Below are 26,886 nucleotides of genomic sequence, written 5' to 3'. Positions count from 1 at the left end.
ATGAATTAAGAACTATTATGCCTAAGAACAAACTAGCACTATCTAAAGATTTCGTCTTCGTTATCTGGCCATGATTCAAAATTGCAATATGTATGCGAAAATAGTCTTCATAATTCTTTAAAATGGAACCTTAATTTAACAAAATATTGTTTCTTTAACCCCATAAGCATCATTAAGCAGTGGTCATCTTTAGAAGTTTCTTCAGTGGGATTTTGTTTTCCATTCTGAACTTTTAATTGAAAAAAAATGGCTATTAGTTGATAGATGTTTGACAAATTACATAATATTGTGCTAAGCACTTATGAAAATTTTCTTTTAAATTTGTTATTTTAAGTGAAAGTTTTCATTTAGAAAATATAATTCAACTACACAGCCGTTTAGGACATCCTTTACAGAATTCTGAGTAAATCATTTTCATCGGTTCATCCTCTGATGTCTATCATGGGAATTCAGGTGTCATTTTCACTAAATGTCTTCATAAATCTTCTTTTATATATGCCATTTTTAAAATTTTATACTTTGTATTGAACAATATATTTCTGAATTTCTTTCGATAAAAAAATTAATAATAACAATTCAAACTGCTAGTTCGAAACATCGCGAATTTTTAAATTTAATTGAACCGTTTTAATCTATGTGATTTAAAGTTATGATATTTTTCTCATGCAATTAGTTTTAAAGGAATTATTATATTAATAAAAACGAAAATAAAAATTCTACTTTAGAATTAATGCTTAAAGAAAGCATATTTTTTTACATCATAACATTAAAATTTGCATGGAAATCATGGATTTTATGAAACTATAAAACGTATTTGAATTTTAGTACAAGAATAAAAAGAATTTTTTAAATCTTCACTTAATAAGGAAAATTACCTATCACAATTTTTAATATGCCCACCTCAATTTTTAATATTAATATTAATATTTTGTCCTCAATTTTTAATATTAATATTTCATAGTTCCCACCAGATATGAAAATAAAATCTAGAGCATTCGTAATTTGCTGAAAAAACAAAACAAAACAAAATTTTTCTCTATCTGCTGTAAGATTTGGTAAATTGAAATAGATAGCATTACTTGTAAGTACAGAAATTTTATTTAACCCTTTAAAGGGCCATTTTTTTCAAATCATATTATGTTAAAATATTTTTAGGCTTGAAATTAGAATAAGAAAAGGAATTCATTTAGCTTATTAGATAAATTTAATTTGATTAATTAATTAATTTGGTTAACTAATAATTAAGTGACAAATCAAGACATCATTTTGTGTGAGATAAAGAACTGAAGCATCTAAGTTTCTGTTTTTCTAAAAGTATTTGTCAGAAATGATGCCAACCTACATAATTTCATACAAAGATTGATAAATTTGGTGGGAAGCATACTTCCCACGGCCTTAGAAAGGGTTAAAATCATTTTTTAAATATTTATATAAGTTAAAAGTATAAAGAAATAAATTGATATAACGAAAAAGCTAGTTTTTAAATTTTAAAGTGATGTAAAAAATACCTTTTATGCAATAAGGTCTTCCTTCAAAAAAAGAAAATATTTAAATTTTGATTAATTTTTAAATAATTGAAGATCGAAATATAACTTCGGAAAATACTTGTACAAAGGACTTATCACAAAAGTAGTAGTAGTAATAAATTTAATACTATATTTAAGGACTCAATTTTATTTTTCCAATTGCTTCAATTGTTTTTCTCTTCAATGTATTTCAAAATATAATGAATTCTTGATAATAATTTTTATTTGACATTACAATGCTCATAAAAACGATAAAAGTTATACCATTCTAAAAATATAAAGTTATATCGTATAGTTTTCATTATTAAGACTTCTTTAATAGAAATATACAATAATTTTTAAACCAATCGAAGTATCAAGATCTAAAATATCATTGTTTCATATTTTATCTGATTCCATCGAATAGTTTTTTAGATTTGTAGCAAAATCAAAACGCTTTCAAAACAGCATAGTTTTTGTTTTCTTCGAGTGGGTCTCAGCTTTTCAAAAAAATTTCTGGCTGAAATAAAAATGTGTTAAAATAGGTCGAAAAAATGAAACAAGGCTCTCAACTCCGCTTTATTTTAAGATGTATCAGCATTTTCTTCTTGAAATAAATATGAAAAAATTTATGGGGGAAAACTCGATACGAGTTATAGATTCTCTTTTGCTTGCATTTCAAAAGAAAACGAGAACCAATTGCAATTGTAAAAATTATTTTTGAGGCCATTAATTAAGTGAAAGAGAACCGAAGAGAAAGTCTGTACAAAGTATAAGTCTACGTACTGTTCATTGTAGGAGTAAATAAAATACAAAGCAACTACTTTGTTTGAAAAAATGCAATGACATTATTCATCGCCAAAATAGATTTTTTTTAACTAAACAAAATATTACAAATATTTCAATAAATTAATTTTTTCATATTTAAAATTCTTTCTGTTAAAAAAAATTAAATATTTTTAAAAAAATGTATTCAAATATCATTTGGTGGAATCCTGACGTCGCAAATCGAAAGACTAATGAGGAAGTTCAGTTTATGCTTCAATTATAAAGAAATATTTAAAAAAGAAAGCGTCTGCCTTTTGCTTTTCAGCTGCTCCTAAAAAAAGTTCTATATAATGTTATGAATTCGGGATTCTTTCGATTGGTTAGTCGATGAAGGAATAGTCCTTTAATAACGAACGATGACTTTCATTAAAGACGAAGAAACGAATATACAGACAACAAATATACAGCCGAGACGAACACATGTAATACACAGCAGCACACTACAACAAACAGTAGCCCACAAGTAGTAATCGGTAGTAATAACAACCACAGCGCACAAAGCGGCCAGACAGAATTCAACAGGAGGAGGGTATCTACATAGCTTCACTCTACGGTCTCTCCAAACTTCAGCAATTGTTAAATGTCTCCCCGCTTTAGCTATATCCAACTGCCGACTCACTACTACAGACTGGCTTTTCCACACACGATTCGATGCTACTTCTATAATAAACACGAGGATTCGCGCACTATTTGCCGCTGATCCAACTGTTCGCCATTGACTCTTTCCACAATTGTCTTCAATTTAGACTGCCTGCCTTTTATAGTTCCTGGAGTCGGGCAGAGAAGGTTCTGGAACAATCAAACATATCTCGGTTTCTATTGGTTCTATTGCCAAAATTTTGGAAGATTCCAGTATTATCTATTTTGTCGCCAAAGTAGTCGCCAAGTACTGAGATCACTGATTCGGTATCCGATCAGCATCCAACAGAACTGAACGTAAAACGGTCTTTCCTGTGATTGAACTAACCATGCTTGGAAGCAATATTACAAAATTGTAAAAATAATTTTCTTTTATTAATATTAATTGCTAGACTTATCAAGCATTTTTATTGCTTAAAATGACATGCTTTGAGAACACTAATTAATCTTCGTCTATTTTTTCTAGTAAAATCATGTATTTTGAATTCGGATTTAATAATGAATTTTTGCTCTTTGAACTTTAAAAAATATATTCTTTCTTAGAGAAATGTTGCCATGATAATGACTGAAATGAAGGAAATAGAGTAATTTTCATATATTTAACAGCCCCTAAATCTTTATTTATTGTATCTGTTTGGTAATGTAATTTTAAAATAATTTATTGAAAATTTTATATCTGGGAATCCTACAGTAGATTATAAAATATACTCAATAAAATATAAAAAAGGTAGCAAGATAAAACGCCAAAAAAAAATATCATAATACAACTAGTATATGAAGAATGGTATAAAATTCCATTTTCATTGAGTGAACAATAATTGAATAAAAGATCGAAAGAATGATGCAAAGTAAAAAATTATTAATTAAATTTAAGCTTAAAATGATTCAGAGGAAGTAGGTGTTAATTAAAGAAATGTATTTAATGAACGATTTAAATGCAGAATAATTATTTAAAATAGAACACAAATTGAATAGCTAGGCTAGAAATATATGTTGAAAACTTTCATTACAATACAGAATATCATCTTCCCACTTCGATTCAACAAATATTTTAATTTTAATTTCTTTGACAGAATGTTTACAAGAAAACAAACCCAGCTGGAAAGTTTTCTCTGCCGCACCAGTTCCTAGAACAAGGCATAAATTCATCCTATTTTATACCTAATTAGAAAAGGAATTAAATTTCTTTTTCTTCTTGCCCAATGGGTAAACATTAATGTTCTTGGTAATCAAGATTAACTCAGAAGCTTTCTTAACAACTTTTCACTCACGTTAGCAAATTAGAAAATATATTTTCTACTTCGAAGACAAATTTTCTTCAAGTGCAGAAGCTCTTTCCAAGCATCCAGAAATTAATTATTATTGCTTTTCATCCGAGTAGAATGTGAACTGCAGACAAGAGTTTCTGAACACAACTCAGCGAGCCAACAATTCTCAAAGGACTCAGTGAAACTTCTTATTTCTTGGAAGTTATTCCAGGAATAAATTAATTCCAACTAGTGTTTGCACCCACCGAGATCTTGTAGAGAGTGTAAGAAATATTGAATTTGAAGTCCTCCATTCCCATGATGCTCTTGATATTTAAGGAGATTTATACCTTTTAATTGACGAATTAATTAAAAGATAACGAATAGACTGAGATTTGTTTTCCCTCGGTAGCTATTAAAAGTTTTGTGAGTAATTCTTTAAGAAAGTTATTTTTAAATGAAGTTTTCTTAGTTTGTTATAGTCTATTATGCGATTAATTTACTTTATCGAATTCGAAAGTTGAGCTTTTCTACATTTCTAATTATAGCAAGTCTTTACATATTAAAAATCCATCAAATGTTTATATTTTAGGAAATTTTAACACTAAACAACTGAACAAGTCTTTACATATTAAACATCCATCAAATGTTTATATTTTAGGAAATTTTAACACTTAACAACTGAACAAGTCTTTAAAGTATAATGATAAGGAGAATAGATTAACCCTTTCTAGGGCCGTGGGAAGTATGCTTCCCACCAAATTTATCAATCTTTGTTTGAAATTATGAAGGTTGGCATAAGTTTTGACAAATTATTTTAGGAAGTCAAAAACTTAGATGCTTCCGTTCTTTATCTCAAACAAAATGATGTGTCTTGATTTGCTACTTAATTATTAATTAACCAAATTAATTAATTAATCAAATTAAATTTATCTAATAAGCTAAATGAATCCCTTTTCTTATTCTAATTTCAAGCCTAAAACTATTTTAACATAATATGACTAGAAAAAAATGGCTCTTTAAAGTGTTAATTTCGTTTACTTTCTCTTATGGCATATAGAGAAGTATTGTAATCTTCTATGGAGCCTCTCTGAGTCCGATAAACACATTTGGGAAATATGTTTGTCTGTCGGACTGTCTTTATAACAAAGATAACTAAAAACCACTTTGAGCTCGGCAAAATAAATATGGTACTTAGTTACATCAAATGTGTAGATTTCTATCAGTTTTTGGGCTCAAGTATTCAGAAGACGTCTGTCAGTCCAATTTATCAAATAAATGTTAACAAGATGACTGCAAAATGGAGAGAGCTAGATAGATAAAATTCGGTACACAGATTTAACATCTGTATAACCTCTATATCACCAACCAAATGTTGAGCCAAATTCAAATAGAGATCGACTGTCTGTCCATCTATACCAGTGGTCAGCAAACATCAGTAAACAAAGCCAATCATCAAGCGTTCAATGATTGAAAACTCTTCTTAGAGCCACATTTTCACTTTTTCGGTTACAGAATATAGAGAAAGTATTGTAATCGTCAAAACATTTAAACTCTAGATTTTGAAGAATTTCCACGTTTAAGACTGCCTGAGTTCGAAAAACATTTTTTTTTTTTTTTTTTTTTGTATTATATCTATCTCTCTGCCTGTCTATGAATACGATAACTCAAAATCTCTTTGACTTAGACGGATAAAATTTGGTATATAAATTCAAGCCCAAATTTGTAGAAACTTGTCAAATTTTAAGCGAGATCTACTATCATGTTTTTCTGCTTGCCCATTCGAGTAAAAATGAATTCGATCACTAAGAAATGCAAAGCTCTAGATAATTAAAATTTGGTACATAGTGGTTTATTTGTCTATATACAGACGGTTTAGAGTCTGAATGTATTGATTCCTATCAAATTTTCAACTAATTCTGTCAAAGGATTGACAATCTACTGCATGCATGTAAACTCAGCAATTCAAACCTCCGTATCTTTAATAAATGAAATTCGATGTTCTTATAATTACAGATGAACTTCTGTGTGAAATGTTGGTTTCAATCGGTCGCCAAAAAGACTTCCAAAATATATATCCGAGCGAAAGATTCGGTTTAAAACTCTACATTTACGAAAAAGATCTACAATTGGTAATTTTAGTTCGCAAATACCTTGCAAGGCATTCGTGGTCTTATCCCTGGTCTTATCTTGCGAAGAAGGGGATAAGACTCTATTGGAGAGTGTAAGAGGATTTTGTTGTGGACCCATTCGAGCTAGTTTCAGATATTTTCTTCTGTGTGCATCTAAAATATATCTTAAATCTTATTTACTTTATATCTATGAATTTTAGAGTTCTCTATATTGATGTGCTTAATCATTTTTATTGTAGATAATGAAGAAAATGCTAGCAACTAGTCTTATTTTGATTTGAAATATGCACAAAAGCTATTCATCTATACTTATAATAAAGCTCAATGTGTGTGTGTGTGTGTTGGCGCTCTACAGGCCAGACCGTTTGACCTACAGCTGCCAAATTTGGACATGTATACCTTGGAGGTCCGGAATGTGCACCTGGGGTTCCTTTTTTCGAATTTTTAATTAGAATTTTAATTATTAATTAAAAACTAACTTTCCCGCCAAAAAAATCTTCCATTTTTCCCACCGCCAACTTTTCCGCCAAAAAAATCTTCCATTTTCTCCACCGCCAAATGACTAAGGCTTCCGTTTTATTTTCTCCCAACAGTAATGAGGCTAGGGTTAATATTTTTCGGTGGATTATTTCAAACGATTCTGTTTATTTTCTTAATGTTTGATGCATTTAAAACTAAACATTTTTAATTAATCCATGTTTCAGATTCATTCTGAAGTACTTTTGAATTAAAATAACACAGAATAAAGGAAATTAAAAATGTAAAATCTGCATAGCGTTACCCCAACTGGCGTAGAAAAATTCACGCATTTGTGTTAACGTAACTGGCGAAGAAAATTCACGCATGCGCATTGTGTTCTGATTGTTACCATGACAACCGTTATGAACGGACGATTTAAATTATTTTTAGGTTAGTTGCATGCTTTTGTAAGTAAATTGTATTTATGTTAGTTATATATATTTTTTGTATATGCTTATAGTTTTAAGTACATCGTTTTTTAAGTAGTTTTTTTAAACCTGTTTTAGACCGATTATTTTAAACGATTCATTTTATTTTCTTAGTGTTTGATGCATTTAAAATGAAACATTGTTAATGAATCGATCTGTTCATGATGAATCTGAGAAAATTTTGTTGACAAATTCTTGAGATATTACATAAATTAAGAAAGATATTCTTTAGTGCCCATAAAGTTTAAACGCTCAGTGACTCTATTATCAGTAATAATATTATTAAAAAAATGCTTTGTTTCAGTAAAAAAATATTATTATATTAATTGCAGATTAATCATTTACACTTTAATTTAAAGCATACATTCTACGAGGGGTTACAGAAAATGAGAGAGATACATATCACGTTATGACTAAAGGCCTTTATAATATTATGAGTGAATTATATGACTATCAAAATTTGAAGTTTTAAAATATTTTGCTGAAGAATCTATTAAAGTTGGAATTGCATAAAATATTTAATTATTAAAATTTTAACGAACATTAAGATTGGCGAACCGGCTGGTCGCCAAAGGCGGCTAGTAATATAATATAATATAATGAGCTGCTTTTTGTAATTAAATTGTTCATTTGTTATATTGCTTTTCTGGTTGTTAAACTTTGGTATGGAAGCATTTATTCACAGTTTCTCCTTGTTCTTTGAAAAAGCAGAAAAAAATCCTTAGTATAATTCGACTGTGCATGCAAATTTTTAAAAAATCATCCCCTAAAATTCAGTAAAATATTCAAAGGTTTAAAGCAAACTCCTTTAAGACGGTATTTGTTTGCTATCTTTGGCAGTGTATTTTATTTCTGCTATCATTAGAAAACAATTGCCGGCGTCCTGGCATAGAGGTAGCGTGTCTTCCCCGTGATCTGGGCATCCTGGGTTCGAGTCCCGGTTTCGGCATGGTTGTTCTTCCGTTTTTCAATCTGTGAGATGTGTGAATGTTCCCTTCTGTAAAAAGGGGTTGTACAAGCAAATGAGTGATGCGTGCGTAGCAAAGTCGTACTCTTGGTCCTAGTTGGCGCTACTATAAAAACAAGAGATGCTCACACACCGGCTTAAAATTGCTGTCTTCGTAACAGCGGACTAGTCCATGGCAAGTGCCATAAGAAACAACAACAACAAGAAAACAACTTCCGAAAAAATCATATCAAACAATCCAAAACATTGAATAAAAATTTTGTATGTTAAATTTTAAAATTCAGGTTTCGGAGTTGCTTATATATTTTCGTGTCAAATTAGATGGTTGTAAATGCAATAGCTTTGTCTTTTCAGCGCAGATGCGCAAACATATATTTTCTTTATAAATATAGATATCTCATTTTTCTGTATGGCATACCAAAACAGAGTCCTATGTTAGAGATAATTTATTATTTATTAGTTGAAAATAGTCGCCAATAATATATTATCAGTATTATCTGTTCAATATATTTTAAATGTTAAGAATTTGCACTCATTTGTGCTGGAGTTCTTACTAATTTCATAGCATTTGCCGAAGCACTAGTCTGCATCCTGAAATTATTCCTATTTGAATTGGCCACGGTGGCCTGGTGGTAAGGTCTCGGCTTCAGAACCGGAGGGTTTCAGGTTCGTGCCCCGATTCCACCGAAGAACCTTCGTGTAAGGGAGGTCTGTTACACGTTAAATTCGTGATGACCAAACTTCCTCCCGCTGGTGTGGCGTGGTGTGGAGAGGGGGTGCCAGCTCAGGTGTCGTCCTCGTCATCTGACTGAGGTTCAAAATTACGAGGTCCGTCCCAAAATAGCCCTACTGTTGCTTTACAACGGGACGTTAATATAACTAAACTGAACTAAACTATTCCTATTTGAAAAAAAAAAATATTTTTCATTTTAAATATTTCGATCGCAGGACTCTCAGATGCGCAATTCACAGTTGGTAAAGTGAACAAATTTTTAACTCGTTATTCTGGTTTTGAAAGAAATATTTTATGTGTTGCACTTCCGGGTGAAATGTTTTTGGAATCTTTGGATAAACATAGGCAAATGGTGTTCAAGTTGTAAGAATGAAATAAAGAATACAACCACCTTGTCACATTTCGTCTACTTGAACTTAAAAATAGTTTTATAACACCACCTGCTGAAGACTCAACCCCCTGGAATCCAGAAAATGGATTTTTGGCCATCGCATTTCTCCAGAATTTTCCCTTAATAAAGTTTTTAAAAATTAAGGTCTATTTTCTTATTATAAATTATCATCCAACGAATTCTTCTTTGCAAATTTTAGCACACATAACTAAATAATAATTATACTTATCTTTGTGAAAAATCCATCGGGCAATTATTAGTACTAATAACAATTTGTAGTTGAAGTAGAATCTGTTATTGATTATTGTTATTGTAAACTCAGGAATGCCCATGTGTCCATATTTTAAATTCAAAGCATCCATTGACATAGTACAGACGAAGTGTACCAGAATGATCTGATGGGTTTTCATTATTGCATGAAAAGTGCATATCATTTTCGGCATCGGATGAGTTGTATTATCAATGGTAAAATGCCCTGTATGTTGAAAATGATCTTCTTTGCATAATGTAAGGAAAACTGTTTTGATGCAAAATGAATCTCTTCATAGCTTGGAACGTTTATGTCTATTGTCATTTGGTACTTTTTTTTCAGAGTATTAAATAGAATTTTAATGTATACCAAGTTATATCGTTTATAAACCATCGATCCCAAAAGTATTTTACAAAACATACCTAATGAATGAATATTTATTTCATTTCAGTTCTTTCGGAGATCTTCCTCGAAGCCATGGTGGACACGAGCATCAAAATGCCTTGCAGCGTCCTGCAGAAGACGGATGATAATGTCGAGTTCATCTTTTGGTACAAGAATGACGGCGTCAACGCTTTCTACACCCTGGACGCCCGAAGTAGACCACTGGGCGAAGCTTCCCACGTCCGGAACGAGACTTACGGTGACAGAGTCAGGTTTTATGTGACAGCTGCACAACCCTACCTTCAACTGGACTCACTGAAGGCAGAAGACTCCGGTGCGTACTTCTGCCGCGTTGACTATCAATGGTCAGCGACTGAACTGACAAAGGTCAATTTGGTTGTCATAGGTAAGTATCTAAATCATATTCTTTCATATATCGGAGTATCTCCACAATAATAACATCAGCAAAATCTATAAACTACCATGTTATAATTTTATTTTGATTTGTGCGTTAGTTAAAATGTTATTTACGAATATATTGCCTTTCATCAGTAAAAAGAGTCCAAACTTTCTTTAGTTTATTTTAATTATTTGATGTCAAGTTTTTAAAGCTGTAAGAGTTATGTTTTAGAAAATATCTCCCGATTTGAGCACTGTAAAATGGCGAAAACGATATCTTATCGTGCATTCCTGACTCTCCACCAGACCAGAACCTTTTACCCTCGACAAATGTAATGTTGCGATGCTGTTGCTGCGTTGAGTGAGTCTGACGACTTTGGTTGCGGGTAGATGGCGCCACAACAACTGTACGAAGGTTGAAGGTTCATCGTCCGAGGTCCCCAATGTGGTAAATTGGAATGCGCAAGGATAGAACCTAGGACCTTGTGGTTCCCAGCCCAGTAACATGACCATGATACAAAAGCAATTGCTCGGGTAGCGTAGTTGATAACTGGCTTATATGCTATTCACTACAGTAACATGCGTCAAGGTTGTACGTAGCTTTGACTTTATCAGCTTCCGAATTAAGGCCAAGATGACTTTCGTATCAGAGAGCTAGAGATTCTGTTTTGAGAATATCCGCCATGTATATGATTCATGTCTTTGTAGATTATCTCTAAACACATATATTTTAATTATGACCGCCTGTATATTATATTCTTTTAATATACAAGGAGTGATCATAATTAATCATTTAGATAATCGCAATTTTCATGATGATCCACTAGCCTATTAGGGCTCGCTATGAATTTGAATTAAACGTTGATTTAATTAGCCTCGTTGCTCGATCTTCACAGTATTGATATACTAGAGATAGAGAGAGTGAGATGCGATGTAAATATTGTCACGTAGGTGCTTTAGTATGGAACTCAATGACACACACAAGAAGTAGAGTTCAACCAATTTATTAATTCAACTCAGAACTCAGAACACAGTGAATGACAGATCTTCTGCTTTTATACTAACAGGGAAAGTTCCAGAATACTTTTCTGGAGACAGTAAGAAAAGTGCAGAACACTTCTCTGGTAAACTAAAGAAATGTCCAGAATCTTCTGGAACATGAAAAAAAGGAAAACAAAAAAAATCAAGAAATTAAATATTTACACTGACTGTGAAGCGCATTGTCTCTAGCGGGATTCGAACTTACGATCTCTTAATTAAGAGAAAATGCTATGACCATTCGACCATGGAGAGTCGACTGCTTCTTTTCAATGCGGCAATATCAACTGTATTTTATACAGCTGAAAACCTTCCGTAGGTTCTCAAACGATTAAAAAAATAGACTCACCAGAATTTTTTAAAGAAATACTTTGGGCCTACAAAATTAAACGGAAGGCCAAGAGCTGTAAAACATGTTGTTCAAAACATCAGAGCTATTTAGCCGAAAACAAACCAAAAAATAAATAAATAAAAAGAAAGAAATACATTATATTTGCTACGAATGATGCTTCATTATAACTCTTCAAATTAACTAAAAGGGAATAAACCAGTGGCCAAGAGGCAAAAGTAAATAAACTAGACAACGTAATTTGCTTGGAACAAATTTTTGCCAATATTTCTCACGACGCAAAATACTCTGTATACAAGAACAAAATCACATAATATCGAAACCAAAATACATCCGTAAATTCCTTTATCAGCATTAAGAGGCTGACCAGGAATTAATGTGACATTTTAAGGAAATAAAATTTTTCCTTTCTTTGAATAAACGAAATTGCATGTGCACGAAAGTTTTCTACTCCTCTAATTTAAATAGTTTTCTTTAAAAAATGAAAGATTAATTGATAATTTTATATAAAAATTTATGTTTTAAAATCACGTGAAATGTGACTTTAATTTGTTGGAATATATTTCATTATGATCTTTATTTTTGAGCCAATAACACGAACGTTTCGTTTCTCTTATATTTTAAAACCAACTAAATCGTTTTCTAAGACTGATTTTTCTTCGTGACAGTATTTTAGGTCTTTTTAATAAATGGATGATTATAGTTAATTATCAAATCTTAATTTGATAAACTTATATATATTAGATTCAATAGGAAGCAACGAAAACTAAATTTAAAATTATGGCCTTAAATCTTTGAAAATATTCTTGTGAACTATTAAAAAGAAATAATATGAAGCAGGATTTAAATTCTTGTAATTCTATATAAAATAGATGAAATAAACAAGAATTGAGATTTAAAAAAAATGTATAAATATCTCAAAACCATTTACCTTGCGCAATGGATTTTTATATTTTTAAAAAAACAGAGAAGCATCTAATACCTGAAGATTTTATGCCATTAGTTTTCTTTACAAAAAATAAGTTTTGTGAAGATCTAGAAACTTTAGTAAAAATACTGCGCTGAAAGTAAAAAATAATGATGTAGGGGAAAAAGAAACATGAAACACAAATTAATAATTAAGTTCTAGTGGAAGTAAATCCGATTTTCGGCTACTTTTACGTTCGTTTTTTTTTTATCCCGTTCTAGCTTCTTTTTAGTTCACTTCTTTTCGTTGTTCTTCTGATGTTTCTTTATTTCTGTTTGTCTTTGCGTATTTTTGTCGTCATATAAAAAAACTAAGACTGGAGAACTGCTACCCTAAAAAAAAAAATGTTTTAATAATGTTTACCATCAAAAAGATTGCGCACTTCTCCAAATAGCTTTTTTTAGAAATTTTCTTTTTAGTTTGTGGAAAAATGACACCGTTTACGCAAATGCTTTTTGAAGTTTGGATATTTTTTTTTTACTAATTTTGCGCTTGTTAGATTTTGATGTTCATATGAAAAATTATCCAAATAATTTTTCGGAAATATGATGACAACAAAAAGAGTTCGTTGCTGAAATAGTTCAAGCGCGATTTAGAATATTTCCAATCATTTTTTATTTTTTTTCGTGATTCTGCTTTTGCAAATGGAAAAATGAAAAATGTTTCCATATATTCAGTGTCATGTGCAATAATTTCTGTTTCTTATTAGTGAACTGTTTACAGTCATCAAATATCGTTATCGTATATTTTTTTTATCTTCTTGCTTTCAGAACAAAGAAAAAAAAAAGATTATTCGTTAAAGACTTCAACTTTAAGTTCTTAATTGTATCTTTATTATTAATATCATATTAAATTTTATTATTATTATCATATTAAATTTTATTATTATTATCATATTAAAGTTTTATTATTATTATTATATTAACTTTTTTATTATTATAATATTAATTTATTATTATTATTATTATTTCTGAGAAAAATGCATTTTTTGAATTATTTATCTCAATTTGTCGATCGTTAAACATACTAAACAGAAAAAGAGCTAGATTAATGAACGTTTGTTTCTTTAAACCTTTGCGATCGTATTAAATTCATACATAAATATAATATTGATCAGATTTATATATAACAAAGATTTTTTTTAATTTTTTTTCTATTTCACTATTGCTGGAAATTCCTAAATATGTCACTCGTCGCTTCACTGAAACTATATCACTGGCAGGGAACTTAATATAAATATTTAAAAAAAACGATATTTCATTCTGTATCGAATTCAAAGAGTCAAAATAAAGTTAGTCATCGCTATTTTTTATTTTATGGTGTTCATTTTTCGATTACTTGTTTTGCAATTATTGAAAATTATTTTTAAAATATCTTAAGATGTAAATATGAGAAATTACACTTCAACGCAATTAATAAGGTATTATTTTGAATTATATTTTTCTCCAAATTTTACCTACTTAGTATAATATAAGATCAGTTTGGTTCTGTGCTGTAACGGCTGAAAATAGACATGCGATTGGAACTGTGAAAAAAGGTTTCGACGACTGTAAGTATATGCACGAATGAAATGGTTAAAAAGTGACTGAAAATAGACATATGATTAGAACCAAGAAAAAAAGGTATATGCGGCTCAAGTAAATGCATGAAGATAATGGAAAAAAGTGTCTGACAGTAGACATACAACTTCAGCAATAAAATTGTTTGGTGTTTGAAAGTATATGCATGAATCGAATGGTAAAAAAAATACGTGACTGACAGTAGACATCGATTGAAATGGTAAAAAAAGTTTTTCTGACTGTAAATAGATGCATGAAGGGAAAGGTAATAAAGTGATTGACAATAGACATACGACTGAAACAGTAAAATTGCTTGATGTCCGAAAGTACATGCACGAATGTAATGGTAAAAAAGTGACTGAAAATAGACATACGATTGAAACGGTAAAAAAACGCTCCGTTGACTGTAAGTAGATGTACGAATGGATAAGTAATAACGTGATTGACAATAAGCATAAGACTGAAAAAGTAAAACAATTTAGAGGCTGAAAGTAGATGCAAGAAATGGAATGGTAAAAAACGACCGGAATTTAAAAAAAGTTTGTTGGTTGAAAACAGTTGCACAAATAGAATGACTAAAACAAATTTGGTGGCTGAAATTAGATGCACGAATGAAATGGTAGCAAAGTGACTGACAGTAGAGACACGACTGAAACGATACAAAAGTTTGGTGGGTGAAAGTACAGGCACGAATAGAATGTCAAAAAGTGACTGACAAAAGCCATGCGACTGAAACGGTAAAAAAAAGTTTTTGAAACCCAAAATAGAAGCACGAAAGGAATGATAAAACAGTAGCTGATAATAACGTATGAGTAGAATGATAAAAAAGGGCTTTTGTGGCTGAAAGTAGATGCACGAATGGAATGTAGAAAATTGAATGGCAGTAGAGATTCATCGGAAACGATAAGAAAGTTTGGTGACTGAAAGTAGATGCACAAAATGGAATGGTAAAAATTTACTGACAGTAGACCTACGATTAAAATCGTAAAAAGGTTTGTTGGCTGAAAATAGAAGAAATGGCAAAAAAGTGATTGACAGTAAATATATGATTTTAACGGCAAAGAAAAGTTATGGAATCTAAAAGTTAGCATATGACCACAAGGGATTAAACTATAGATCTGCATCAAATTTGTAACGAAATCCCTCTACGGAAAGTATATTTGTTTTTTCCTTCTGTTTAGATAAGGACACAATAATTCAAAAACGCAGTGAGATAGATAGAATAAGCTTATACTTTGTTTTATTTCAAACTTAGAAATCTGTGCGTTAAATTTTGTAACTAATCTGTCTTAAACTAACTTTTTGTTGGTCTGATTGTGAACTGAAAACGTTATTTTGTAAATAAATGAAATTTGGTATATGATCTTGCCATTAAAATTATAGATATGTATTGAAATTTGTAAAGAAAGGTTCTGGGTCTCTGCTGTGAAATGCTCACTGCATCCATTCTCTATCAGACGAAGTTAAACACAAAAGCTGCTATAGAGTGGAAATATGTGAAAAGATTTTGATCATACTACAATCAAATCTACAACATGATTTTTGACAAGAATTGAACATTTTAAATCCACATCAATGCATGCAATAAATATTCAATGTTTAATGAATAGCAGATGCACATTTTTTGCAATCCATTTATTAAAATTCCTTTATTTAGCCCATTTTTTTCATTTTAATCTATTCGAACTTAATATGCTGATTAATAATTTTATGTAATCACGTGATTATTTTCATTTTTATAGTATGAGTAATTTTATTTTGTATAAGTTAATTATTCCTTTCTTTTAATTTAACTATACCAACAAGTGTTGCCAGAATTGATACATTCTTCGCGTTCTTCCTTTAATATCTAGATATTGTTCCTATCTGATAATTTTTTTTCTGTTTTTATTTAGCGTTCTTCTTTTTTATTTCAGTTCCCCCCAAGAAGCTCATAATCCGGGATGATTCCGGCCAGGAAGTCCGGGATGTGGCCGGACCCTACAGAGAAAGGTCAACGATCTCTTTGTCCTGCGAGGCTCAGAAAGGTAACTATGCCTTCTTATGAACACTTCTGAACTAAAACAATCTTTTGTATGAGAAATTATTGTTTAATGAATGGTTAATGTTGAAATGAAATTAATGTATGAAGATTAATTTCATCCAAAGTGTAATTAAATTCTATTGATGCAAATCTTCTCATTTGTAAAATCTTCAGACTACTAGCCCCAATTACGAAGAAAAGTTAAGAGTATGACAAAATTATAAATGTAGAAAAGTTCAAAATACTATCCAAAGTAGGAGAGATAAGAGCTATCATTAACAATTTTTGGAAAAGGCTTGGATTTTGTTATATAATTTGCGATTTTATGTTTATAACTATTATTTAAGAGCTTAAATATTCATTCACAAAATGTATAATGTTCAACAATTTTATTTATTTCAACTATATTTGTCCTAAACTTTGCGGGCTGTTACAACTTACCCAGAATATGGAAAAATTGTAACAGAAGTGGAGCACATTATAAGAATTTTTAAAAAAATCACTTTTATTCTTTGCCATTATTTTATCGATTGATATACACACAATATTTGATAGTTATTATTACTTGGTATTGTAATAATAAATTTTATCAAGTTATTTTCAATAAAATAAAGATAAAATTATTTATCCAATTAATATAAAAGCTAGTCGTATCAAAATTTCAATTAACGCAATCAGATGATAAACTGCTTCATATCGTACACTTTATGTAGCCAAATTTTGCAAATTAAGTGTTAAACCCAATTTTATTCATGAGAACTGTGGGCAGCTTTGGGTTATATTGATTAAGACTCACTTTCTCCGAATGACCCTGAAAGAGGGTCAGTTTAATGCTCATTATATCTAGGCTGAGCACCTACTCCTGAAAGAGGAAAGGGAGTGCCAATTAAACCACTATCCTCGTCATCTGACCTTTCCTCAAAATGACATTGTCTAGCTCTAATGTTGTTTCAAAACGAGATGGAAATGAAATATATTATAAAATAATATATCCTCAGATTTCATATAATATTATGTGAACATATTTTACTATCAAGTTAAGTTTCCCTGAATGCAAAGTATGATCTAATGAGATTTACAGATGACAGGACTTGCAGACCTTGTAATCCCCTGATTAACAATTCCTAAACTTCCAAAACTGGTTTATTCCCCTGATCTGGCCTCCATGTGAAATTCTCCCAGGATAGAAATTTGCTTACGGGTCTACGATTCTCAAGTTCCAAAGAAGTACAGCGACGGGAGCATTGCAAGACATTCCAAATAAACAGATTCTATCTTTATTCATTCCGCTGTAATAAAATAGGTTTTGAAACTTTTGAATTTTGTGTAACTAACAAAACAATCAAAAATAAAACAAAGTATAAGCAAATGCTTATATTGGTAAACTAATGCAAAGATATATATAAAGTTGTATCCTAAAATTACAGGCATTTGAAGAATCGAATCATTTTAAGCCTATAATTAGAAACTAGTTCGTAGGGAATATTAGCTTTGTTTAATTACAATTAAATCTCTTACGCGTAGTTTCGTATTGAATATTTCTACAATATATTTCTAATAACATTATTTATTATTTATTTTTAATAGCCTAAATAATTTTAAATCCCTTGCAATGTTCCGTTTATTACGTACATGAACCTTTCTAATGGATTCAAATCCCATTGTATCATAGTGCAATTTATTTTGTTTTATATTCATGTCATCGTTTGCTGTATTCCATTTCCATTTTCCGATTCTTCATTTCAGTTCTACAGACAATGCACAGAAACATTCTTAGCTTTCAACAACAGAAGAAATTAATACGATTAAATATTTTATGAAACAATGAAAATATTTTGAATTTCATTATGATAAAGAAAAAGAATTGTTCAAGGATATGCAATAAAAAAAACATTTAACAAATTGTCAAATTTATTTAAATATTCGTATGACAATTAAATTGGTATCATTAGGATGACAAGTTTTTCATTTTAAAATGACGCAAAAAAAATAATTTTTTGTTGTAATATTTTTGGAATTTGTAATATTAATTTTGAAGAAAAACGACATAATTAATTCTTTTATTAATTAAAATTATATTTAAAATATCACAAATAATTCGGCAGAGTTGAGCATTTTTACCATTCAAAGTACCTCTTTCCCAAATTTAGTAGCTCTCAATCAATCGATCTTCCTTGTAGAACTTCGATAATGAGACACACAACTTCTTTATTATTAACAAAAGTTATAAAAGACTGCAAATTATTTATCACTGTTTTAACATAATGCGTATGCACCTCTGCTTAAAAAAAAGAAAAGCACAGACAGATCTAAAATGTTATCTTCCTCCAAAATAAAAAAAATATATTGTTCATAGTTATATATCTTTCTTTTCCACTCATCTAAGATTTAAAAATATTGATTCACAGCAGACTCTCCCTTGTTATTGGATTTAATTGAAAGAATACTTCTATGAAAAATCGGAAAAGAATATTTCCTTGTTCCTTCAATAAATAATAAGGGAAGAAAAGAAGTTCCGGCAGATATATCAGTAATTGACGTCGATAAATTATTGACTAAAGTAGTTTTTTTTTTTATGAAAAATGTAAGTCATAATAATAATTTATCAACTAACTAGTTAGTCATAAATGAATTGATTTCAAGAAGTCAGTAATAAATTATTTAAATTTAGTACTCGGTATTTCTCTGACTTCGAAGACGTTTTTCAAAAGATGTTGGATTTGATTTCAAAAAAGTCCTTTAACATATTTAAAAATACATACCACATGTTATGGTTTCAGGAAATAGTGTAAGCTTCTGTTTGCGTATCTTCCATAAAGCTATTTGCTAAAAATTGTTATTTTCGTTCCTTAACAGTGTATAAAATGGGCGATTTCAAAATTAATACTTTTATATAAATTTAAAAAATGTTAATAAAACACTAGGTGGTAATGCATCTGAAAAGATATTAATTTGAATATTTTCCTTACAAATAAAATACAGTTGAAAATGCTGAAAATATTTCAGTACTTTTATTGAAAAAATGTGTTTTATTATGGAGTTGTTTTTTATAACTAGAATTTTTCAGTAGATATAAATCCCGGTTTCAGCGTACGAACTAATTATTGAACATCTTGTTAGAAATATTTGATATATTTTAATAAGAATTATTATAGACATATTTGATAATAAATTATTCATTTGTAAGAATATTCTACTTTCAAATGTTTCAAATCTCTCTTTTTAATATTAGTTAATATAAGTTCATCTGTGTATTAATAGTAGCAGCATTAGCGCTCTCTAAATACAATTGTATCTTTTTTTAGTTTGATTCGGAAATAATTTTTAGTCTTTTTAGTTTGTTTTCAGAAATATAATTTAATTGAAATTTCATAATGCTTATGTTTTTGATTGTGTGTGTGTGTGTGTGTGTGTGTGTGTGTGCGTGCGTGCGTGTAAGGTTATTTCGAATCCTTTCGGTCGATTATTTTAAAGATTGTTTATTTTCTTAGTGTTTGATGCATTTAAATCAATCTGGTCATGATGAATATGAAAAAATTTTGTTGACAAATTATTGAAATATTACATAAGATAAGATTCATCTTAAGAAGAAAGATATTCTTTAGTGCACATAAAGTTTAAACGCTCAGTGACTGTTTTCAGTAATCATATTATAAAAAAATGCTTTGTTTCAGTAAAAAAATATTATTATATTAATTGCAGATTCATCCTTTCCACTTTAATTTAAGTCATAAATTCTACAGGAGCTAACAGAAAGTTAGAGAGATGCATATTACGTTATGACTGAAGGCCTTTATAATATTATGAGTGAATTATATGACTATCAAAATTTGAAGTTTTAAAATATTTTGATGAAGAAATTATTAAAGTAGGAATTGCATAAAATATTTAATTATTAAAATTTTGACGAACATGAAGATTGGCGAACCGGCTAGTCGCCAAAGGCGGCTAGTAAATAATAAAATGAGACTTGGGATAACCTAAATAATAAAGCGAGATCTGATTGATAATAAGTAATAAAGTGAGATCTGATTGATAATCAATACTTATATAAAGCTCAGTGTGTGTGTGTGTGTGTGTGTGTGTGTGTGTGTGTGTGTGTGTGTGTGTGTGTGTGTGTGTGTGTGTGTGTGTGTGTGTGTGTGTGTGTGTGTGTATAAGTGTAAGGTTGTGTGTATAAGTGTAAGGTTATTTCGAACCCTTTCGGCTAAATAATATGTAACATTTTTTTTTGGTTCAATCAAAGTGCAGGTAGATAAACATAGACGAGACGGTGTATTTTTAATTCCGTTTTATTCTCTCTTTAATATCCAGCTCGGTACAAAAGCAGAAGTATGAAAAAAGCGAAAAGGGACGAAACAAATGATCACTAGTCTTATATAACATAGGATTTCCGGCCACGTGCCGATGGAATGACCTATATATATATATATATATATATATATAGTTGTCTGTTTACGTGCCTGTTTATTTTAAATTTATACAATTCCACATTATTTAGAAGAATTAAACGATATTTGACACATATATTCTTTAATATCTAGAAGGATTAAGTTCGCTATTTAAAAAATTGATGTGAAAACCTCGAAGAAAGTAAAACGGAGATGGAATGGTTTTAGGTCTTACCGTAATAACTTCGAAATATATTATTGCACAAAAATTGTTTTTACACCGTCTTTAAATTTTTCAAACATTAGTTTTTCAGTAACGTAAACTTCATTTTCATACAATTATTTTTCTATCATTAATTTTTCAAATTTATTAAAACGCAGCTTTTAAAAATTCTTTTTTTTTTCTGTTAGAGTATTAAACGTAAAATCAAGACCTCAAATTATCTACTGAATTAAAAAATTTATATACTTGTCATTTAGAAAAGATTATTTATTATATATATATCTTATTTTTATTTTAAACTTTTCAGTTTAGTTGAAGATTTTTGAAATATATTTTGTTTTTACAGTGATTAATTCAAATGTTGGTTTGTTTTTCTGGGCGTTTCATAATTTGAGATTTCTAATGAATTTTGCATACCAAATCATTTCAATTAATAAATAATTTTTTGGATAATTTAAATCTCAGTTAAAGACAAAATTCAAATACTCACGCTGATTTTAAACTCAGAATATAGGGAATTCACAAGGGATCACTTGAGATTCTAATCTCTTATTAAATATTAAAATCAAAAACTTAATAACCTTTCTTAATTTTTAATCTTCTTAAATATTTAATTCGTACAGATCTGATATTCTTTCCTATTGTATTCTTACATTTTTTTGAAAAAAGTATTTTCTACAGAGAAAAATCATTTTTTTTTATCAAAATTAGTTTGGTCATTTTAAATATTTATTTCTTTTGTTTTATATCAGAAAAAAGCATATTCAATTATCAAACAATTCGTTGTAACATCCTGTCTGTAGGGAAAAAATAAATTTTAATAACAATGTATACAATGAATTTTAATCGAAACACACACAAAAACAGATTTTCATTAAAGATTTTTCTGAAATGTTACTTATTTTTCCCCATCGTCAATTGTTTTTATTTTTTGCATCATGTCTTAATTTTGAATCCCAAAATAATTAATTCCGATCGTTATAAAGCAATTGTTTCTTCTTTTTTAGTTGTTTCCCTAATCAAGAGCTTAAGGCTTTATAAGGCTCTCCATCCGGTTCCACTCCGTTAAACAGCTTTGTTGAAGTTCAACCATTTATTAGTTATTCATACAAAAACCTAAATAAAGAAATAAATACAATATTTTTCCCCATTTTTTTGGCAACAAATAAAAATTAAAATTCTTTAATTCAAAAGGAAGAAAGAAACGAAAATCATTCGAAGGCTAACTAAACAAACAAACTTATTTTTCTTTCTGACGTCCTTTGTTTTTTTTTTCTTTCTTCTTTCTTTTATTTATCACTTTTGTCATAATTGTTGTTAATGAGTTTGAATCCAGTTCCAACTAAGTTTTATTTCAGTGGTTAATGAAGGAAGTATTGGAAAATTCAGTTGAGTTTCCCTCTTCTTGATGTGTTCTCATAGATTTTCCTCTCGTGGATCTGTTTCTTCCATTCGTGCGGTAATTGATGCGGAGGGGGAAGTTTTCCAATAATATTTGCTCACGAATTATAACGGGAGCGCTTACATCAATATTTTGACTATGCTAATTGACGCAACTGGGGACGATTCTATCAAAAGAACAAGTGGCTAGTTCCTATTGAAGAGATTATTGGATCTTTTAATTTGGGGTTGTCAAAATACTTGAGGTTTTGATCAGTTCCCTGCTGTGATTTCCAAAGAAAGGATTAAATGAGAAAATGGATATCTGTAAGGAATTTGAAAGATCTTTATTGTTGATTATCGCTTCACTCTGGTCTTTAAATTTTATTCCTTAATTAGAATATCCGAGATTGATATGCAATTAAGTGCTTAAAGTATTTCTTGCATTTGGTAGTTATTGCTTCATATAAGTGCTAATCAATATTTTGTTTAAATACTTTAGTTTTCTTGAAACTTATGATTGGTTGCTGATTTTTTTTATTTTTCACAAACTTGATATTGAATTTTTTTTTTTTTGTAAATTTGATACATTTTAGAATGTTTCAAAAGTTCATGACAGATATTTGTGTTAAATATCTGTCATAAATATTTGTCTTTCTCTCCTTTTTCAACAAATAAAATAAATTGGTAATTGTAAGTCAATGAACTTCCATTTCTGATTAAAAGTAACAATTTTATTTTAAATTGCATTCCTTATTATTAGAAATGATGCTGCAATTTCAACTTTTTATTTTATGTCTAACACGTGCTATCATTTTCTAATCTTTATTTCTTTCTTAATGTAAAATACGTATATACAGATTAATGTTTCTTTCTATGTCTTTTACACACACGTACAAGTTTTGCTCGAACTTGATGAAATTTGTTTTTCAAATCAAGAAAAAAATCAGTCCCAGGTTTTCACTTTAGAAAACCTGGTTCATTGCCAGGTTTTAAACAAATCCTAATTTAATATTTTTTTAAATTACAGCTACGTTTTCTAAAAATATTATTTCATAAAGATGATTTTTTTTTACTCTATCTTAAAATTAAAAAAGCTTCCATTTTATTGACGGAAATTTTAATGTCGTACAATTGTTTTTTCTGCAATTTCAACAACCTTTGAATTTTATTTCGTACACAATTTTTAATAATGATGAAATTCAAATCATTTAATCGATTTCTCTGGTCAAAATAAAAATTAAGATAAAAAATGGATTTTTTAAAAAAATATGAAATCTGAAGTTGAATTTCTTTTTCCACTTTTTTTATTTACTTTATATACACTTTTTATATGCATTTTAGTATATACACTTTTCAGTTGAAGAGGCAGTAATTTGTTGTAGATTGATTCCTTTATATTTATATTTTTCATTTTGAAATTTTAGCCAAATGCATTTGTGTGTGTGTGTGTGTGTGTGTGTGTGTGTGTGTGTGTGTGTGTGTGTGTGTGTGTGTGTGTGTGTGTGTGTGTGTGTGTGTGTGTGTGTGTGTGTGTGTGTGTGTGTGTGTGTGTGTGTGTGTGTGTGTGTGTGTGTGTGTGTGTGAATAAGCTGAGAAAATGTCTTAATATTTGTTAAGTTAATATTAATATCGAATATCTTAATATCTGATATTTAAGGTATGAAAAATATTAAAATAATGTACCGTCTTTTAGAATATATAAATATGCAAAATTTCAAAACTCTTAATTGTCAGATAATAAGTAATAAATTTATTAAAAATTCCATGATTGAAAACATGAATCGTATCAAAATAAATTAAAATATATAATTGCTCTCATAATTTTGGTAAATTCTATCTATTTATAAAAATTATGATTTCGCATAGATTCTAACAAATACTGTTATTTCAAATGATAAAACATTTACAGTTTTAAAAGAAAAATTCAAAGCTGAAATGTAACTAAAAGATAAAATTTAAAAATTTAATAATTTTGCTATTTGTTACAGAACATTTTCTTGCTTATAAATTCATATCTTTTCACATTATATCAAACAAAACTTCGTCTTATTTCATAACGCCACATCAGCTACAAACCCATTTTGTACGTCTTTGGAGAAACACTAGAATATATACACATGTTTCGATAACAGCACTACTTGAAACTACTTAAATATAACTTTAAGAATAAATCTTGAGTATCTGGGAGCAACTTAAATTTTAAAATAAACGCGATGTTCTCTTCGATAATGGTGCCAAATTTGCCAGGTATACACGATTCATTAAAAGTTTAGATGCATACGGAAAGAAGATGGCACACTTAAGATTTAACACTTTATGCTTATAATAACAACTTTCACGTGGGTGTATACCTCATTATGAAACTAATAGGAAAACTTCCTTCAAGAGATTGTGAGGCGCATATTTACAAGGTAGTTAGAATTATAATATCACCATACAGGGACTGTGCCAAGCGTATATAACAGGATAGATGGAATTAAAGAATTACCAAACATACTTTCGGAACAAAAGAAAGTCCTATTCAGAATACCGTGTATCTAATTTTAACTAGTATTATAGCACAAAATGAGAGAAAAACTGCCCACTCGTTTGTTGGTGTTTACATGTGTAGAGAAAGAGAGTGGAGAAACATCTTATTAAAGAAAAGATTTATTTTTAATTCAAAATTCTTTACCTTAAACACATTAATTACATTAATATATTATTACACTAAAAAACGCATATCATTTATTTATAATGTGTCAATCATTATCATTTTACATTAATTTAAGTTTCTACTATAGATCTGCTGTAAACAAAATACTTTATGTTTAAGCTTTTGAATATATTGAATATTTTGAATATATCTATTTGAATAAAGTCGATAGTATCATTTTTGTATGTTGTTACGCATTTGTAATGTTGCTTCCTGCACAGATAGTTCCACCGTAAGGAAAACAGTTTGACAGATAGTTCTCTCAGTTACTATACAAGTAATGGCCTTGGTGACAAATTTGGCGACCATTTGGTTACTTGGCATTGAATTTAGCGACAAAGTGGAAGATTTTAGAATCTTTAATAATTATGGCGATTGGTCCATTAGGATGCCATTAAAAGTGATTTTACGAGAACCTTCTCTAACCTGTCTCGGGAACTATAAAAGGCTGTGAGGCTGAGCTGGAGTCAGTCATTTGAGTTAAACTCCTTATTTGAGTGAGTTCTTTCTCTGAGCGCTTCCAGCTGCTTATCATTGTTTTGCTACTTGTGTTCTGCAGTTTAATGGAAGTACTACTGGTTATTGCTTGCATACATCTTGACTCTGTACAGTCGTTTGGTGTGTATTTGTGCATGCGTGTTAATAAACCTCGTAATTTGTTATTGAGGCCCATTGACTGTGTCACCATACAATCCGTTTATTGCCATTGACTTACTGACATTGAGGAGGAAATTCTGTTACAATATTTTTAGATTTTTACCTGATATTCCAAGGTAAATACGAAAAGGAATTTGAAGGAATTTTAAAAATCCAAATCAGACTGTATAACATATAGAATTAGGTGCAACTCTGATAATGCTTACAAACATAATAGTAAATATAAATTACTTTATTTTTTTATATCTCAAAATCGTTTAAGTTTTTTCCAGATACTCCTATCTATATTTATGAATATTTATAATTGAAAATATATGCGTAATAATCTTACTGATTAAATATAAACAAGCTTTTTCTTTGAAATTTCTGTTTATAAAAAAAAATAGTGATTTTTTTTTCTTTCATATGCTTTAGGTCAATATATATTATATATAATATTTTTAATAATAAATTAACCGGTTTCTTATCATAAATGAATGAAAGCGCATTTTTCGACTCCAAAGTTATTTATGCTGTGAATAATAAGTGTTCTTTTCTACCTCAAAAGGAATCGATAATTAAAAGACACATACTTAAGAAAATACTTTGTTATTCAACTATTTTTAGCACTTCTTTTATATAAAATAATGATGCAGCAATAGTTACAAAGAGCAAATAATGAATCTTATCCTAATCTTGTTACTTGTGTAATATTATGGATATTCTTTTTATCCTAATGTCTGATAAAATTCAGTCTTTGTTTTTCATTTAAATATATTTGCGTCACGATTTAAATATCTAAACATAGTAATAATAAGATTATAGAATTGTGAAAAATTTATTTTAAGTGTTTTCAATTTTCGCAAATAAACAACTTTCTTTCAAGTAATAATAAAATATTCAATTTAAATTTTTAAACAGAAAAAAAAATTCTCTTATGAAAGCAATGATTAGCAAAATTTAATATCAGTGAAGAAACATAAAAACCTGGAGTTTATTTCCTATTTGATGTTATCATTATTATTTTTATTAATGAAAAGAAAATAATTAATTTTAAATCTTACCGTAATATTATGAAGCTTTTATAATTTCATTTTAGCTGTTTAAATATTAGCATAACAGTTATTGCTATTTTTGTAACTATTAAAATTATATTTTAAAAATTTATTTGTGTGTAAGAAACTGCTTAGTTTCATTAAT

The 26,886-nt window shown here is 29.2% G+C and overlaps 1 protein-coding gene across 2 annotated transcripts in view; it reads left to right on the top strand.

The window, feature by feature from the left end:
• Nucleotides 1-26,886, top strand: part of LOC129984713 (hemicentin-2-like) — a 516,003-nt gene that overhangs the window by 263,509 nt on the left and 225,608 nt on the right. For both annotated transcript variants that reach the window (XM_056094654.1, XM_056094653.1), the window contains exons 3-4: nucleotides 10,091-10,429; nucleotides 16,252-16,362. In XM_056094654.1, the coding sequence (XP_055950629.1) occupies nucleotides 10,091-10,429; nucleotides 16,252-16,362 (450 nt within the window). The remainder of the gene's footprint in view (nucleotides 1-10,090; nucleotides 10,430-16,251; nucleotides 16,363-26,886) is intronic.

This window comes from Argiope bruennichi, chromosome 9 (genome assembly GCF_947563725.1).
Source record: "Argiope bruennichi chromosome 9, qqArgBrue1.1, whole genome shotgun sequence".
Lineage (NCBI taxonomy): Eukaryota > Metazoa > Arthropoda > Arachnida > Araneae > Araneidae > Argiope > Argiope bruennichi.
Note: the sequence above shows the minus strand (reverse complement) of the source record. Positions and strands in the feature narration are given on the sequence as shown.